The sequence below is a fragment of the Coffea eugenioides genome, chromosome 5, assembly GCF_003713205.1.
Source record: "Coffea eugenioides isolate CCC68of chromosome 5, Ceug_1.0, whole genome shotgun sequence".
Classification (NCBI taxonomy): Eukaryota; Viridiplantae; Streptophyta; class Magnoliopsida; order Gentianales; family Rubiaceae; genus Coffea; species Coffea eugenioides.
Genome location: NC_040039.1, coordinates 41,280,855 through 41,300,820, shown reverse-complemented (window position 1 = coordinate 41,300,820; position 19,966 = coordinate 41,280,855). Strand labels below are relative to the sequence as shown.

The following is a 19,966-nucleotide window of genomic DNA, read 5'->3' as shown; positions in this document are numbered from 1 at the left end:
GACAAACATCATAATAGCTACGTATCAATGTAAAACAATCATAAGGTTATATTAGCAGAAATAAGTTTGTAAAAGAATAGCATCTTAGAAATTGTATCATCTCAGTTGGGCCATACGTTTCAGTTCGTATAATCACTAATCTGTCAAGTAAGTTGATGGGTATGCCACGAAGACTTGTCATATCTGTCCTCTACACACCAAATAAATATATTTCAATTTAGCTACGAGTAGGATTTCTAGCCATTTTCTGCAATCAGACTATTAAGATTAAGATGCAAGCAACTATTGGTGAAAAATATACTCTTCTACTGGCGAAAGACAGTAGGAAGACTACTGCAACATTATTAGACGAAGGGATGCCTATGCATATGTCACCTCTTGATGAACTTGAGAAATAGATAATATACAATAGAATCCAAAGTTTCATCCCCTTCCCCCTTTCTCCTCGAGCAGAAAAAGAAAGTTGTCTTAAGCATTCATCAATCATTGACTAATTACAAATTAACTTCAACACATACATGTGGAAGGTAACACCAGTATGTGACCTTACACATTCAGAGAGCATCCAGAATAATTTTAAATGAATCACAGAGGATGAACTGAGATTGAGAATAAAATGTTAAAAGCACCTATGCAAAATTAAGTGGTTCAAGTCTACGCTCTTGATATTCCATTGAGATTATAGCAACCAATAATTAAAGAAATGAAAGGATGAGAATCAAGATGTAAATTCAAAGAACTGCACCAGCGTTGCTTTATACCTGACATTACATATTCCCCTATTTGCGGCAAAAATCACTATTGGTGACAGAAAACTTTCTAGAGCACGGCTCAAGTATGAAAAGCATTCCATATCCAACATATCAGCCTGCAAATAAGATGCTTCAAATAATTAGAACATACCAAAATAACACCCAAACTCATTCATAACAATGTATATATATAGATGAACCTCATCAATAAACAAGACTCCTGGAACAAGCTCTGCAACACCTTCATCAATATAACGGTTCACAACCTGCGATGGACATCTTTTGTAAGACGAAACAACACACAACACAAAATAACAAATCCAAGCATCGATTTTCTGTAGTGATAAAAGTTATCATCTTTCTCCTGAACATTGAGTTAACATTTTATATTTTATAGTCCAGAACAGTTAATTCGTACAACATAAGCATGCTTCTACTAAGTGGTAATGGTTTTAACAATATAAAAAGTATTCAATCTTCTGTACATCTGTATTTGGTCTTTCATTTATTAATTTCTTTGCTGTATGTACTTTTAACATATGTATTCTCCATCAGGGTCAGTAGAAGTCTACAACATTGTATTGAAACACCACAAATTTTCCCAAAAAATCCCCTAAAAAAAGCAAAAAAATACAACCAGCTAAAGGGGAAGAAACCACTAAATCACCAGCTCTTCAAGCCCTAGAATTTCAAGATAAACACCAAAGCAAAACATCACAAAAAGCCATCTTCGGCTACAGAGAATCAGGAAGAGAAGAGGAAAGAAAAATCCCCTGAAAAAGCAAAAAAATACAACCATGAATGTGGAAATCATGTAACTCACCAGAAGAATCATGGCGATTGCTTTGGATTAATGGAAATCTTGTACTCGCCAATTGAGAAAAAGGAGAAAAAGTCATAAAAGAAGGAAAGAAAGTTTTAGAGTAGAAGACAAAGGAGCGGCAAAAAGTTTTGGTCAATTCCCTCAAACCCTAATCGATCTCCAAACAACAATCAGAAGGACTTAGGAGAGGCGCGCATGGCGGGGAAAGTGGGGGAAAAAGGAGGAAGAAATGGAGAGCAGGGAGAAGATAGAAAGCGGCTCTGGATTAGGGTTGAAAGGAAAACAATGGGAAAAGGAGGAGAAAGGAAATGGAGAGTGGGGAGAAGAAAGAAAGAATGGGTTTAGCTTCTGAGGATAAGGTGAGGCGAAGAAGAGAAGGGGAGAAGAGAGAAAGCGGCGGCAGCGGAGGAAATTTAAGAAAACCTTAGAAAGGAATGCAGATGTTGGCGCATTGCGCGGAAAAAAAAGGGCTGGTGACTCATATGTGCGGCACGTGAGAGGACGACGAAAACCATTCCAGGTCATAAGAGCCCTTCGGCTCTTATTCTATATATGTTGAAAAAGCTGCACTTTCTGTCTATTACTACATGGCTGATATCTTTCTGGTTTAAGCATCATAAAATCAGTATTGTGAAGTTTTTTATAAAGTTATTTTATTTAGAGTAAATTGCGCGAAATGTCACTAAACTATTGCAATGTGGCGCTTTTGGTCACTAAACTTTTTTATTAGCCAAAAATGCCACTGAACTAGTAAATTTGTACCGTTTAGATCACTTCGTCTATTTATGCAGTTAGAGGAGACGAAAACTAACTTTTTGAGGGGTAATTTCATCTAAAATGAAACTAACTTGCATACAATACTTTCAAATTAGGTACAAAACCACATAATCCATATTCTAAAATTGCAATATAATGACAAGATTAGGAGTGTTTTTGAAGATTTATTTTGGGATAATTTTTGAGTACGAATGGTGCTGGCCTTGCGTCTTATCCAATTGACACTATTCGAAGAAGAATGATGATGACATTTGGTGAGGCAGTGAAGTACAAAAGCTCCCCAGATGGCCATGAGCAGTTAATGGCCATGATTTGGCCAAAAAATTTTATGCGGTCCAGATAACAAGTTGTGCATCGATTTCATACCATGTGTGGGGCCCGTAAAATTTTGTATTAAAGTTACACGTTGTGCAAACAAAATTACGCCGTGTGTAACCAAAGTTACGCGCTGTTGAAAATGACCAAAACCGTTGGGGACGGTTGCACGTGCCCCTTGTCCCCCTAGATGCATTTGCTCAGATCTTGAAGAATGAGGGTGCAAGGTCTCTTTTCAAGGGAGCTGGTGCAAACATCTTACGTGCTGTTACTAGTGATGGTGTGCTTGCTAGCTATGACAAACTGCAAATGCTTGTCTTTGGAAAGAAGTATGGATCTGGCGATGCTTAAGAGTTGGTTTTTTGTCCTCAAGATTTCAAAGATTAGGCAATGAGAAAATCTCCTATCTCAGAGAAGCTTCAACCTATCCAACAAATCAGAGATTCCAAAATAGTTGGTAAACCCATCTCAGATTTGGGCACAAAATCACAAGAGTATGATGAGTTAAAAGGGAGAATGAGCTACCTATATTGTTCAGGGGTCGTTTATGAAGACAAACTTCAACCAAAAAATTGAACTGACAAATTTGCCCCTAAAAAATCAAGTCGCAACTCATGTGACAGCAATTCCGTTTGTCGTCCTAAAATATGCCATGGGCGTTGATGGGCATCAAATTGAGTGGAAGTTGAACATCTCCAGCCATGGGCGTCAACTGTCGAGGCCTTCCGTGATTTGCTCTTTAGCACATGTGATGTACTCAAGACTAGTGCCTCTGTGTCCGAATGGCATCGGGATTGTGCCATTTGTTTTTGTTCTCCGATGAGCTTGGATTGAAGGTCGCAGCTGGAGCTCTGGTCAGGATCAAAAATGGGAGAGAAGGGAGGGTTCCAGTAGGAGGGGAGAAAAGAGAAGGCAGGGTGTAGGGGAAGAGGGAGGAAAAGAGAGGAGGGAAGGAAAGGAAAGGAAGAGGGAGGAGGAGGAAGAAGAAAGAAAAATGGAGAGGGAGAAGAGTGGAGGCAGGGGTGATGGCGGTGGGTGGCAATGTAGGTGGTGGGTGGTTGTGGGTGAAGAAGAATGAGGGTATAAATTTTTTAACAGCTGTGCAGATGAAATTACCCCTCAAAAAGTTAGTTTCCGTCTCTCCTAATGGCATAAATAGACGGAGTGATCTAAATGGTACAGATTTACTAGTTCAGTGATATTTTTGACTAATAAAAAAGTTTAGTGACCAAAAGTGGCACATTGCAATAGGACAGTGACATTTCGCACAATTTGCTCTTTTATTTACTACTGCTATACAATTTAGATAGAGATGATAATGGCTATAAACTGGAAACCAATTTTTCCCACAAAAGAAATTCATTTTCCAAAATAAAAAACTGTTGGTGTACATGTTTCACAAACATGTGCGCCTGGTCTGCCATGTATTTCTCTTAGTTGCCTCAAAATGAAGTTAATGTTCTTAATTTTGTGAAACCTCCCATGTTTCCTTGCATGATCGGCTCCCATGATTTTTGAGAAAATATCCAAACTCATACCGTACTGGATGTGTGAAAGAGTTTTTGTACCTTTCTTCCTATGCACATTGAGTACCTTTAATTCTTGATTGATGAGACGTTCTTCACTTTTCGACTGTTTGTAGCCATTCTATGGGCCTGTTTGGAAGTGTAGTTTTTTAGCAAGTTTGTATAAAACTAGTTTTTTAACAATTTTTGTTACAGGAATTCCAAAAAAAATTTCAAAATTTTTTACCTACACACTTCAAAAATTCAATACACAAAAAATTTCCCTTCAACTTTTCTTCTTTTTCCTCCCTCACCCAACCTACCATGCTAGCCACCACCTCCACCACCTCTCCCGGCACCAACCACCAATTCCAGGGCCGGTCACCTCAAAAGTTTTTTTTTTCTGTCCCTCTCCCTCACCCTCTCTCCTCCCCTCTCCTCTTTCCCTCTCTCTCTCTCCCTCCCTTCCCCTCCCCCTTTGCGGTCTGGTCACAGATCACAGCTAAGGGAGGGGGAGGAAGAGGGGAAGAGAAAAAGCTAAAAAAAAAATAAAAATTCATGACCAGCCTTTCTCTGGCGTCGGAGTACGAGGGGGAGGGGAGAGGGGAGGAAAGGGTGGCGGTGGAGGGAGAGGGAGGGGTGGTGGGCCGAGGGGTGGTGGGGGAGAGAGGAGGAAAGGGATGGTGGGTACAGGGGGGGTGGCGGGGAGGGAATGGGAGAGGTGGCGGGCCGAGGGGGTGGCGGGCAGAGGGGGGAGGAAAGAGATGGTGGGCAGAGGGGTGGCGGGGGAGAGGGGAGGAAAGAGGTGACCGGAGAGGGAGAGGGAGGGGGGGGAGAGGAGAAAAGCAAAAAAAAAAAAAAGTTTGTATGTGTTTGCAGAGTTCGTGAGAGGGAACAGGAGATGGGGAAGGGGAAGGGAGAAGAAACGGGAAGGGAGGAAGGAAAAGAAAAAGAAAGAAAGAAAAAGAAAAAGAAAAAAAAGTTTTTTCATCTTATAAAAGTTTTTCTATAATTTATACAGTGATCTATAGTAAAATTTTATACAAACACTCAAAAAACTCACCTTCCAAACAGGCCCTATATATATTCCAATAACTCTTGTCATTTCAAATTGTTCTCATTTTCATATACCAATGGTCATAGTACTCACCAGAGAGTATAGGAATTGGAGGACCATCACTAGTATAATTAGCCATCTTGTATAATTGAAAATCTCTCAAATGGAGTCATAGCTCCAGCGCAAGGATAGAGATTGAAATAGAGAATAGAAAAATAGACCTGTGAGTAGCTTGATAAAAGAAAGACATAAGAAATTTCAGCTCTTTTAGTGAACTTGAAAGATGCAATTTTTTCCAAGCAGAGGTTATTTAACACTAACAAGATTTCAAACATCTGAGGAAATAATTAACACAGGAAGACATGGAACACGGAACTGGAAAGAGGAGCAACAACCAGTCGGTGATGAAGGGAAAATGCTGGACTGATGGTTGAGAAAAGAAAGTAAAATAATCCCAAACCAGACTAATGGGAAAGAAAATGGATAAAAACATACTACTATCCAGGTTGGCTCTTTTGTCGAAATGAGTTGGGAATTAGGAAAGCTTACAAAAAGCTATGTTTTGAAACTCGGACCGGCAATCGACTCGGTCGAGGTCAGGGATCAGGGGTCAATGGGATCGACCGGGGTCGAACCCATTCAAGAACCGGATGACGTCATAAATATATTTAATCTTAAAAATTAATATATTATGTAAATTTTCTAAAAACATATTAATACTAAGAAATGTAGGTTCAATGTATATTTGATATTTCTAAGATAGTTTACAAGAAAATACAAATAAGGTAGTATAATTAAGTAGCAATTTATGCAATTTACAATTTAATGCATATTTAACAGGTTTAGAACCAAATTGGAGGGCTTATTTGAAAAGTAATACAAAAATTTAGGGCTATAGCTATAAGTTCTAAAATGTTTTTAGGTGTAATAATAGTTTTCTAGTACTCTAAGGGTCAAATCATAATATTGATAAAATATTTCTAGGTGAATTTTTTATTTTATTTTTTAATGTTTTATCCCTTTTTTAACTTAGATCTTCCATTGGAGTTGTTTGAGAGAGATTTATGGTAGGATATGTGAAGAGATTTGAGAGTAATTAAAACAAAGAATCAAAAAAGGAAAACAAAAAAGGGTAAAACAGGAAAAGACGGAAAAAATTAAAAAAGCTCAAAAATACAACAATGGTCAGAAACGGCACACAAGACAGAGATGTTAATTCATGGCAGCAATTATGTACAGCACATGCCCCGTGGCTTTAGTTTTTAAGTGGTCCCTACTGCACAGACTACCATACGTCTTTACTTTTCTTTAGACCTTAGACTCCGGTTGAAGCGGTTCTTCCGGTTTTTCGGTCAAACACTAATTTTGACCGGGTTTGACCCAGTTTTTGTTTCTCGGTTTTTTAAAGCAACTCGGACCGGATGCCTACCCGGTTCCCGGTTCAACCGGTTGAACCAGCCGGTCCAGTCCGAGTTTCAAAACATAGACAAAAAGATGCTTCTAACCTTGCAAATTCAAACAAGACTTTGCATTTTTTTTTTTGCATTGTGAAATATTGGGACCAAACAATCTTATTACGTCAAAAACTTCTCTACATGACCAATTCATGTATCTTATCAAGGATTCATCCTGCATAACCGACTTGATGTAAAAACAATCTTACACCAAGTGGGTCTAGATGCTAAAAGCATAAACACATATAATCTTCGTAATAAGAACAAAGGGATTTTAGCATTACAGCAGTACCATTAGTCGATTATGATTAGCGGAGAAGTCAGTCCTGGATAAGAAGAAAGGGATCTGTAAGTAGTGTGCCATTATTTAGAGGATAGTAATTAAATAGTAAAAATTAAAATGAAGAGGCCCTTTAATTGGAGTGGTCGAAATTTGAGAATTTTGGATTGAGTTTTATCTGGGGAATTAACCAATGGTTCCATGATTGAACCATCTAACGGATGTTGATGCAAATGGAAGGGACTTGCATTCCTTAGTCAGGAAATCTCATATTCAAAACTCATGGAAATAAAAAGGACAATATTGAGAGAGTTTCCTTCCGCAAGATATCTAACCTAATTCAAATAGGATTAGTTGCAGATCATAAAGTATTACAAAAAAAATGAAGGAGCAACTTTCTAATATTAATGGGGTTGTAACTTGTAAGAGCATGTCTAAATCTAGATGCAAATAGTCCGTAGTTCAGATTGTAATATATAAAATGTAATGCTGGCCAAAGAAATATGACTTAGAACCTTTTCTCTACAAGTGTCAATTGAAATTTGTCTTCCATCATTTATGAATAGCCCAACAGTAATATCCTTTTATGCATTAATGCTCAAATCACAGCTCTTTTACATTTTTTTTACTAGATAGTAAATGTATTGCCAAATAGAATGAACAATTAGGGCAAGAGATGTCCTCTTGCTGCAAATTAGGGCATGATAAAAGGATATATCTAAGTAGTGTGTCGTTATTTGTACGATAGTAATTAAACGGTAAAAATTAAATTAAAGAGGCCTTTTAATAGGAGTGGTTGAAATTGAAAATTTTGGATTGAATTTTAATAGAGGAATGAACCATTGTTTCAATGGTTGAACTAGCTTGATTTTTTCTAAAGTACTACATAAAATGAAAGAGCAACTATCTAGTGTTTATGGGTTACAAAAGCATGTTTAAATGTAGAAGCAAATGGTCCATGGTTCAATCAATCTCAATAACCAACTAGGTTATGTTTTAAAACAATGTCAAAAATACTTTTATATACTTCTTTCTTTTTTTATCAAAAGTATCGCAATTGCAAACTCTACCCTTTATTTTTGTTACTGATATTCAACCAAATTTTTCCTAAGTCAAACTTGAATGTGGAGGAAAGTCTAAATAGACTAAGATGCATTTTGTCTGATTGGAAAAATTGAAATTTTAGTCCTTAATTACATGTTTTAAATTCATAAAGCCTTAGACTTGGTGTACTCCTACCATGTCTTGTATGCAATAGTAGGCTGATTACTAAATCTAGATCGAGGGAATGGATTATCCTATCCTTCCTTGTAGGCTACTTTGGAAATAGTCATTAGAATCGTTAGACATTATCTGATTCTTAAACTTCTGTTTTCCTAATTTACTTTGGAAATAGTCACACACAAAAATTGAAAATATCGCATACAAATGGACCCTTCTAAGATTGTAGACTTCTTTTTTAAGGTCTTGTGAAATTTCATCAATCTTTTCAAATCATAGTTTTCTCTTTAACGCTAATGTTGCATCTGAAAGGGAACAACAACGTTAGTTTTTAATTTGAAGGTCATGAATGATCATCTTTGTGAGTTTTAGGAATTATTGGAAAACATAAGTGATTTTTTTTAATTACAAACTTACCATCTTTAAACTGCTATATCCATTTCAAAATTTGAAAAAACCCACAGCTGCTCATTCTTGAGGAGCGCAAATCGCAACAGATCTTTTGTCCTATTCCTTATCCTACTCTCTGTCCCACTTTTTATTATATTACTATTTCTTCTTTATAAATATCGTATTTTAATTCTTTTTTTTCTCAAAATCTAACAACCATTAATTGAGTAATACACAAAATTCAACAAACTCAAAAATCAAAATACACAAACTCAAAAAGTGAGAATTTTTTATGAATTTTTGCTATATTTTTTAATTTTCTATTATATATTACTTTTTTTGAAACTGTTGTATTTATTTTTTATCCAGTTAATAGTTATTGAATTTTAAGGAAACAAAAAAATTAAAATACAATGTTTATGAAAAAAATAATAATATAATAAAAAATAAAATAGAAAGTGGCACAAAAAGTGAGATAGAAGATCCACTATGTAAATAATGCCTCTCATCTAGATCAAGTATGCAGGATGAAATAGCAAAAGCCTTCCTAGAACCTGGATCGACGAGAAGCTTGTGATGAAGGAATAATAGATGGTAGTGCCCGACGTGAACTCAAGAAACTTAAATGCAGATCTTCAGGGGAAGTTGTCCCCAACCCGAGCCCTAGATCTAAGGATGGATCGAAGCCATCATTTACCACGCCCACTCCTCCAGCGTCACCTTGGTCCGGGAGGTCTTTCCTAGAAGCTCTGAAGAAGAAACCAAGCAAAAAGGACTTCTACGACGACTCTGAGGAGGAAATGGAAATAGCTGAAGAAAGCCTAAAGAAAGAAAAAGATACGAGGAAAGAGGCAGAAATTGCAGCCTCGAAATTCCCGAGAGTGACAATAGAGAAAGGAAAGAATCCTGACTTCTGGAAGCCTTGGAGGAAAAGTCTAATTATCAAAGTGCTGGGACGAACGGTTAACTTCCGAGCTCTCGAAATGAAGTTGAGGGAACTTTGGAAGCTGGACCAGTATTTTGAATTAATAGATCTGAAAAATAGCTGCTTTATCACTCGGTTCCTAAACAAGGAAGATTATAAAAAGGTTTTAGAGGAAGGACCCTGGATGTTCCAGGATAACTATGTCACCATAAGCAAATGGAAGCCAGACTTCAGGCCAGCACAAGAGGATATCAAGACAACGCTAGCCTGGGTCAGACTGCCAGGTTTGCCGATTGAATATTATGTTGAAGACTTCCTCATGAAAGTGGGGAATATGGTATGAAAGGCGGTGAAGGTGGACAGCCAAACGCTGGAGGTGGCTAGGAGGAAGTATGCGAGGATTTGCGTTGAAGTGGACTTAAAAAAGCCATTAATACCTTTTATTTGGGTGAATAACGATTTGCAAGCGGTTGAATACGAAGAGCTGGATGCAATCTATTTTGATTGTGGCCAATATGGTCACATTGCTGCTAACTGCCTCAAGAACTCCAACAATAGAGGAGGCAAGGATGCACAGGTTAACCCTGTGGCTGGGAAGGGTCACCGGACAGAGACGAGGGTAGCACCAGAGGCTAACCCCTATGGGCCCTGGATGCTGGCAAAATAGAGGAAGAACAGGCCAGAAAGTAGAGTACAAGGTATCAGAACTCAGAAAGGAAGTGGGCCGGGAAACTCCAATTTTGCTGGACCCACTGGAGAAACCCGTGAAGGGAAGAAGACAAACTTTTCAAGAAGAGGAGGGAAAGCCCAGGGTAGAGTACAAGGGAAGTACGAACAAGGGGAAATAAGCATGGCACAATTTGGGAAGAAATCACAGTTGGAGCGCGGAGGCCCAAGCAATTGGGAAATGGTTCAGGGTCTAGATTTATGGCCCTAAATGAGATGGAAGCAGAAGGGCCAGCACAAGAAAAGGCAATTTCAAGAGATGTCTTGAGGGATATCATTAACGCTATCCCAAGCCCACCTGATGGAATAGTGTTTAAAGGAACAGAATCAGCATTGAGCAGACAAGGAAAGGAGATGTCAAGGCCAAACAAAAAGGTGGAAGTTCTTGCCCTCAAAAAGCAAAAAGCAACAATAGTAAAAATAGGAGGGAAGAGCGAGGCAGGCCAAAATGCTATCAAATTCATGGGGAAGGAGAACCGTGCAGAAACTTGTAATACATTTAACCCCGTAGTTAGCAAGGAAGAGGTGGGATGTAGGCAGGGAAAGGAGAGTGAAAGTTGGTATAAGATGGCAAAAGCCACTGATATACTGGAGTAGGAGAAGGCAGAAAACCTGGATCTAGGTGAAAATTGTGGTACAGAGGGATTTTATCTAACAAATCATGAGTTCTCGGCCCCTATGAGAACTAACACCAGGGAACAGAACCATCCCCACAAGATGGTGGCTAATACAGAAAACAGGGTAAGTGCAGAGCAAGAGAGCTCGGTTGGTGAAATGGAAGAGGAGACTTAAATCCATCCTTCCAATATCTGCAAATTAATAGTCCATATGGATACAAGAATCATATGTTGGAATTGTAGATGAGCTGTGAATAAGCGATTCTAGAGAAATCTAAAAGAGATTATAAGGGACAATGATCCTATGATCTTGATCCTAGTAGAAACAAGAACAAGTAGTGATAAAGGTAGGGGGATCCTATGGAGAATTAATTTTAACAAGATGGCTTCCGTCAAAGCGCGGGGATTTTCAAGAGGAATATGGATGTTCTGGAATGATCGGGAAGTGGAAGTAGAAGTAGTATCCACTAACTGGCAGATCATGAATGTTGTGGTGAAAAACAGAGATGGGAAAGAATGGCTGATGTCGACAATATATGCCTCACCAGAAGCAGACTTGAGGAAGCTACTGTGGAAGTACCTGTAGGAACTTGGAGAGAGATTCGGGTTTTCGTGGTTACTGATGGGGGATTTTAATGAAGCTATTGACTCAACTGAGAAGAGAAGGGGCGACGTTTTGTAGGGAATTACTCAAATAGCTTAATTGAATGCATTCAGAGATGTGGACTGATTGATTTAGGATTCAGTGGTCCAGCTCTTACGTAGAACAACTGCATAGAGGGAGGTGCCAACGTTAGGAAAAGACTAGACAGAGTGTTATGCAATGGGATGTGGAATATGGACTACCAAAAGGCCAGAGTTACTCACCTTACAAGAACTCACTCAGATCATCATCCGATAAGAGTGAATACTAAGAAAGAGAATGGTTAGGGGGGTAGTAGTCCATTTCGAGTAGAGAATGCCTGGTATACTCACCATGCCTTCTATACTCAAGTGGAACAAAGCTGGAATAATAATGAGGATCTGCTGGAGAATGTGAAGATCTTTACAGAAAGAATCAAAAACTGGAACAGGGAGGTATTTGGTAATATACTCAGGAGGAAGAGAAGATGTCAGGCTAGACTTAATGGAATCCAAAGGAGCCTTTCACGAGCACTATCTGCTCACTTGCAAAAACTTGAAAATGAGCTAATTGTCGAGTATAATGCTATTCTGGAACAAGAAGAGATTATGTGGCATCAAAGGGCAAAGGTTGAGTGGTTGAAATACGGGGATGGAAGCACGAGATTCTTCCATTTGTCAACTATCATTCGCAGGAGAAAGAACACAATTCAGAGTTTGAGGGATAAACAAGGAAGATGGCAGGAGGACCCCGACACTGTGAGAAGTATTGTGGTGAATTTCTTTAAGGATTTGTACAGTAACAGAGACCACATACAAATGTCAGTCAATTTCATAGCTTCACAACTCTGTCAAATAGAGATGGGGAAAAACTGACTAGACCAGTAGATGAAGGGAAGATAAAAAGGGCGTTGTTTGAGATAAAGGGAGATAAATCACCAGGCCCAAACAGGAAACCTGCAAGTTTCTACCAAAGATGCTGGAACCAAGTAAGTGACTCATTCATTAAGTGTATTCAACAAGTATTTGGAGAGAAAAAACTCCCAATAGGCATGAATAGCACCTATATTGCCTTGATACCTAAAGTGACATATCCTGACATGGTAGCTCATTTGAGACCAATATCTTTGTGCAATGTATGCTATAAAGTTATTACCAAGATTATTGTAAACTGTCTGAAACCCCTGCTAAAGGAATTGGTTGGCCCTAGCCAGGCTAGTTTCTGTCCTGGAAGATTTACAACAGATAATATCATAATCATCCAGGAAATGATCCACACAATGAAGAGAAGAAAAGGAAAAAAAGGTTATGTTGCAATAAAAGTGGACTTGGAAAAAGCTTATGACCGTGTGAGATGGGGTTTTTTTACAGCAAACTCTGGAATTTGTGGGAATTCCCCAAGATCTGATTGCCTTATCATGAATTGCGTGGGGGCGGAAAGCATGGAGATACTTTGGAATGGGAAAAGATCAGAATCGTTCACCCTGCAAAAATGGATTAGGCAAGGGGATCCCATTTCCCCTTACCTATTCATCCTATGTATGGAAAGATTGAGCCACATAATAAATAAAGCAACTGGTGAGAGGAGATAGAGAGGGATGAAGGCATCAAGATCAGGGCCAGAAATCACTCATCTTATGTTTGCGGATGACCTTTTTCTCTTTGTAGAAGCAAGTGTAGAACAAGTAGTGGAAGTGGGAAATATTTTGCAGGAGTTCTATACTCTATCCGGACAAAAAGTGAATGTGAGCAAATCAAAACTGTTTGCATCCTTAAATGTCCCATGGCAGTTGGTGAGGGAAATGTATAGATTGATAGGAATTAAAGAAACACAGGACCTTGGAAAATACTTGGGTATGCCAATTCTGCATAAAAGGGTGACTAAGAAGACCTACACAGAACTGCTCGATAAGATCAGAGGTAGATTGGCAGGATGGCAAAGGAAACACTTGTCTTTTGCAGGCCGAGCAACTCTGATTAAGTCAGTGATTACAGCAATTCCAAATTATTCCATGCAAACGAGCTTGCTCCCATATTCAGTGGTGGATGAGATAGAGAAAATAGCCAGAGGTTTTCTCTGGGGAGACAGCCCGGATGCAAGAAAAATTCACCATGTAGGGTAGGGAAAGGTGACACAACCCAAAGGTAGAGGAGGATTAGGGATTTGGAGACTGAGTAATGTGAATAGGACGTTACTAGCAAAAATAAGCTGAGGTTTATGGATAGAGAGGAGGCACTGTGGAAGAAAGTCTTGAGAGAGAAATATTGCGGAGGACAGAGAGACCTCTTCGCAAAGAAAACAGGGGAATCTCATACTTGGAAGAGCATTTGTGAAGGCAGTAAAATTACAGTTAGAGGAAGGAAGTGGATGATTGAAAATGGAGAATCTGCTCTTTTTTGGATAGACAAATGGCTGACAGATACACCACTAATGGAAGAAGCTGAAGTGGAGTTGAACCCAGAAATTTTGAAAAAGAAGGTAGGGGAGTACTAGAGGGAGTAGGATTGAAATGGGAATAACTGGAGGAAGTATTAACACAAGAAACACCAGCCAAACTCAAAGGCTACTGTGTGGAACAAGGCGAAGACAATCCAGATGTAATGAGTTTGAGCCCAGAAGTAAGAGGAGATTTGACGTCAGCTTCAGCATATGAACTCATATTAGAAGACGAAGAATTGGGTCTGAGAATTAAAGGGTGGGAGAGGATTTGGAAATAGAAAGGTCCAGAGAGATGGCAATTCCTGACGTGGTTGGTTAGACATGGCAGATTACTTACACAAAGAGAGCAGAAAAGAAGGCATCTGGCTCTAGAAGATAAATGTCCAATATGTAGAGAGCATGCTGAAACTACACTTCATGCACTTAGGGACTGTACCTGGATCAAACCCATTTGGCAAAGTTTGGTGTTCCCACATTCATGGGAGGATTTTTTTAGCAAAAACACAACTAATTGGGTAGACTGGAACCTAACGCAAGATGGTATAGAAGCTGGGGGGAAGAGTGATGTGGCAGCTGATTTTCCAACTAATGGTGTACCATGCTGGAGGGCTAGAAACAAATTTGCTATTGAAGGAGAGAAATACCTCCTCAAGATCTCCCCAACAACTTTGAGGCAAATGGGAGAACAAGCAAAGCAGCTACTCTTCAATGCGAGATATAGATTGCCCAAACAAGAGTGCTTTATAAGATGGATTCCGCTAATTAAAGGAGTTATTAAAGTCAATGTAGATGGCTCCTCAGAAAGAAACCCTGGAAGAGCAGGAGTAGGAGGGCTCATTAGGGATGAGAAAAGGATATGGTTAGGAGGGTTTGCAGAAAGTATAGGGAAAGCAAGCAACATAGCAGCAGAGCTTTGGGGAATTCTTAAAGGAGTGCAACTGGCTTGGGGAAAAGGTTATGAAGATGTAATTATAGAGTCGGATTCGAAAGTAAGATTGGAGCTGATAGAGGATGCAGTGGCCACATCGCCTTACCATAATTTGGTTAAGTAGATTAGAAACATGAAGAGCAGGGAATGGTCATGCAAATTGCAACATATCTGGAGGGAAAGGAATAGATGTGCAGACTGGCTAGCAAAGGAAGCAATCTAGCTATAGTTACCAGGCGGACCAATAGAAGAACCACCGACTGGACTAAGGGAACTACTAGGAGCTGATATAATTGGGGTCACAACCCCACACCTAGTACCATGTTAAAAGGCAGTTGCCTCTCCTTTGTGTTCAAAAAAAAAAAAAAAAGAAGCCATCCTAGACACAGATGGCAGTACAGTTCCAGGTACTGTTACCGGAGCCAATTTGTTAATGTTTTTAGGGCCGGTCACAAGTAACAGGAGCAAGCTGTGAAAATCAAAACTCGCATATGAACCACATTGTGTAGCTAGCCAAACCAACACTAAAAGTTGGGCACGTTACCCTCATTTGATGGTGAAAAAGAATCAATTCGGTTAGTTTTTAGTTGGTCAGATTGTTTTGCCCACCTCTTCAAAAACCATACAAAATGACCACAATGCTGTATTATGGAACTTTCAAGATTTAATTTAATTATAACCCCAGAAACACCTTATACTTAGTAATCACAACCTTCGTGTAATAGTAGATCTTTTTCTTCTATTTTTATCAATAACTCTCACTTAGAGTTCAGGGTTTAACCTATCAAATGATTTTTTTTTAGTGAAAAAATTATTCAAAACGTCACTCACATTGCGTCAATTGAATTTTTTTGTTATTCACTTTTAAAATAGTAATTTTATGTCTCTTATAAAATCAAATCGATAAAATTTGATCCCAACCTAGATTTATGACCATTTGTTATCCTAAATCTTTCACGTGAATGATACATGGTAATTTTTTTAGAAACAAAAATATTAGATCCCATTTATGATTAAACAAATGACTCGATCGATATTCCTTTTCTTATCCCAAGAAAAGTAAGACTTGACCCAAACTATATTCATTTTTGTTTAAAAAAGTGAAATTTGACCAAATTCATATTCATTTTTGCCACTGAAAAAGTGAGATATGACCTTTTTGTGCATAAAAAATGATTGTATGTCGGTCACATGGTGATTTCAGACTAAAAACTTCTCGGAAATTTATTGTTGGTACTAACTTTTTTTAACTTAAATTTGTAAATGACATAAATTTAATCTTTTAAAAGTAAATGATGAAAAAACTATTTGTTAAAATATGAGGGATATTTTAAACAATTTTCTCCTTTTATACATTCTTTAAGGTAGAAATGCTCATCTGCCTAGAAGTCCTGGCATTTAAGTTTGCAAGACACAGCAAATCATCTCTAAACTGCACTTGGCTAATCTTAGCCAGAAATTGTTAGACTACTTGTAGAAAAATCATTTCTGGCCTGAACAGCGCATGGCATTGTAGGATTTCACTGTCTTGAACTTCCCAAATCCTTCATCTCAATGAAATATATACATGTATATGAAGCCTAAAGTCTTTCACATTCATTTAGTTAGTAGTTCTCTTAACTCTATGGTTTGTATGGCACAGTTGTTTGCCAAAGCGTGGTGTGTTTTGTGGTATTTTTCGTCATGCAGGTGACTCAACAAGACCTTGATTTCTGTGTTTTAGAATTATATATGACTGCTTTACCATTAAAGTAGAGTAATTCATTACTCTCTGCAGCTGATTTCTGAAGAAAGCAAATTGTTAATATAGTTTAACGAGCTAGAAATTAAGAAGGATAGGTCAATATTATACCTTCATTGGCTAGGTTATGTATGTAAATTTTGGGGACTTAGATGATGCTTCCAGGCCTTGGTGGTATTATGAGAAAATATGATGCCTTCCTACTACTTTTGTTTTGTTCACAACTTAACTAATACAGACTCTTTTTTCTTAATGACTTTGATATTTCGAGGCATTTGCATTGTCTTTGTTTTATTTTATTTTCACCAAATTCTATAGCCAGTAATTCATAACCTTGACAATCCTATAGTTAGTCTTTGTTTTCTTTTTTATTGTCAATTTATATAGGGCAAAGTCTAGCCAACAAACTATCCAATACTTGCTGTGCCATCAGATACCCCTCCAAATTTAGGCCCCCATTCTTGGAGAAGCATTTAATGGTTCTTCTAATTTTAATGTGGAGTCTATAGGTGAGAATTTTTCCAGTGCAGTCGATGCTTCTTTGAGAATGTATTAAGTTATTAAATGGAATAGTACATAGAAAATATTCTTTTTTTTTTTGTGAGCTAGTATTACATAGATTATCAGTGGAGGAACCGATATATGGTAAAGACGAGTGCCATGGAAGGTAAACAAGCCTATTGCCTTCTACCTTCAGCAAAGGTTGAATCCTATTCCATAATTTAGTAGCCACAATTTCGATACGAGTCCCGTACAACTATCGTGGTTATAAATCAACACATACTAGATTCAAACTCTCAATATCTATATGCAATTCAAGGAGTTTGTACAATTTGATGAAATTTATATGAAGAACACTCACATATTTTTAGTGGCAAACGTCTTTAAGCTTGGAGGCTCAAAGTGACACAATATCATCCGTTGATTAATACTTTTTTTTTTGGCACTTGAGAGTCTCCACGTCCATGATATTATTATAGGACTATTTCCACTTTTACATTCCCGAACTTATGTATCACTTACTCACTTTACATTTTAAATTTTAATTTCAGACATTTTGTATCTTAAACTCTCAATTTTGGACACTTTACACTCTAAATTCTTAAATTTATCCCATTTAAATACAATCAATGATAACGTTAGCAAAATTAATCACATAGAGTTTTCTATAAATCAATGACAATGTGCTGAAAGTGGTTAAAAGGAGCTAAGGTGTTGCAATAAAATAAAATGATACATTGTCATTAATTTATGCCATCCTTTTATCCTGTTAATTTTACTAACAAAATTAGTGATTAAAACCATATAAATTAATGACAGTCATTTTAGATATTCATTTACAAGGTGATGAATTTGAAAAACATACAAAAATTTTTATCTTGTTAATGATAGTTAGAATAAAAAGATACGTTGGTATTAATTCTCACCATCCTTTATCTTGTTAATTTTATTGTCATTGATTGGACTTAAATAAGACAAGTTTGAGAGTTTAGGGAGCAAAGTATTCAAAATTAAAAATTGAGGTACAAAGTATCAAATTTGAAGTTTAGAGTGCAAAGTGAAAAAGTAGTATAAGTTCAAAGGTGTAAAGTGAAATTAGTCATCGATTCTAAGAGTTCATATATGGATCAAATCATAGTAAAATATTTTAAGACTCAATCTTACAATTTAAGCATCAAATGCTATCCTATGCTATAGAAGAAAATGTAATATCAAGATCATTTTAGAAAATATGATCTCGGGTACACAAATTAAGTAGAGCCATAATACAAGCTCTAAAATGTTTGATAGCATTTAACCCATTTACAGTTACATGCAACACTTGTATAGCTACTATCCTTCCTTCTTTCAACTACCCATGTTTTATAATGTAGCCTACCACCCTTTGTTTCTTGCAAGCTATACTCTTTTACCATGGCTAACCATTCCCGTTCTATCTTTCAAACTATGACCTCTACTATTTGTCTTAGGTTCCTTCCTTCAATCAAAACCTTTACCAAATTTTAGCCTTGAGATCAAACAAAATTAGACTCGCATTAACACAACACATGGACAAAATGCTCAACTTCATCCTTGGTAGGCTTAGACAATATTGCTTTACAGGGAATCTATACACACTCACAGTAGACAAAAGACAAAAATAAAATAAGAACTTCTGACATTCTGCACTTGGAAAAAGCTTTTGATTATATAGATTAGACTAAGTCTTTAGTAAACAAATAATATTATCCTATAATAATTTGGTTTCGTTGTTGAGCTTGAAAATCTGTGGAAAACTCAATCTATAATTACAATTAGTATCTCAATCTAAGTAAATAATGAACTAATTGAACATAAAATAAAAATTACTACTCTATACCAAATATTAGAAGGACATTTCATGAATATATATACATGTTTAATTAGATAAGCTCAAATCATTACAAATTTTTAGTGCTCTACTTCATTCATACACAAAAGAAAGGTTGTTCAAAGCATATTTTATGGACATAGATATATTTATTAAATAAGCTCAAATCATTACAAATTCTTGGTGTTATACTTCATTCATGCACACACAATAACAGCAATAGCATTGAAGTAGGAGCAGATAATATTGATTTTGTTTGAATGGATGTTTTCTTGCAACAATCACCTAAATTTGATAAATGTTGTTTCTCCTTCGCTAGAAGGTCAAACAACTCTGTAAGTCATCAATTAGCAAAATTTGCTATAGATTTGATAGATATTGCTGAATGGAAGTGTGACTTCCCAGCTTGGCTACTAGAGCTAGCTCAAGCAGACTTGAAGGAGAATAGACTCTGACTTTGTACTGTTTTTTATGATTAATATGATCTTTCCGTTTAGGAAAAAAAAAAGATGGATGGATTAAAGAAGCACATCCAAGATGGGGTTGCAAAATATCATGAGCTGTCAGCATGGGCTGATGGGATAGTGCAATATTTGTGTGGCTCGATAAGCAATGTTAGAGTTATATAGTGGTTTTGGTTACTTCTAGTTACACAAGCATATGTACGAATTATATGGTGTTTTGGTTACATTTTGGAGGTTGAAGACGTTAAGAAGAACGTGTTTTTACATTGTTTTCCCTTTCTTATTTCACATAGGCAATGCATTTATAAGTAATGTCTCTGTACATACGTTTGTTAAGCAAAATCATCCTTTGATTACATGAGTCATGCAAGAAACTTTTACCTTGATTTAAGAGTTGATTAATATGTTGGTACTTAAATTCTCTATATGCATTCAATTTTATTGTAACTGTTATTGTGCATAAAATAGAAGCACTAAGTTGGGGAGTGACCTCGAGGACTTTTGTTAACTTCATCAATCATAGTCATCTTTGTGGAAGAATTTGGCGTCTAATTAGTCAAAATATAGACATTCAAAAATG

The 19,966-nt window shown here is 37.2% G+C and overlaps 1 protein-coding gene across 1 annotated transcript; it reads left to right on the top strand.

The window, feature by feature from the left end:
- The first annotated feature begins 3,692 nt into the window (after nucleotides 1-3,692).
- On the top strand, nucleotides 3,693-10,166 carry LOC113771667. Its single transcript, XM_027316237.1, has 3 exons — nucleotides 3,693-3,793; nucleotides 9,206-9,770; nucleotides 9,846-10,166. The coding sequence occupies exons 1-3, from the start codon at nucleotides 3,693-3,695 to the stop codon at nucleotides 10,164-10,166; spliced, it is 987 nt and encodes a 328-aa protein (XP_027172038.1).
- Nucleotides 10,167-19,966: the final 9,800 nt, after the last annotated feature.

Excerpts from the sequence above, each read along its gene's own strand:
- LOC113771667 (XM_027316237.1), top strand. The coding sequence starts at position 3,693 with ATGGCGGTGGGTGGCAATGTAGGTGGTGGGTGGTTGTGGGTGAAGAAG. Across the intron at positions 3,794-9,205 it reads ATGAAATTACCCCTCAAAAA|ATCTTCAGGGGAAGTTGTCC; the intron begins GTTAGTTTCCGT and ends ACTTAAATGCAG. Across the intron at positions 9,771-9,845 it reads TCAAGACAACGCTAGCCTGG|GCGGTGAAGGTGGACAGCCA; the intron begins GTCAGACTGCCA and ends ATGGTATGAAAG.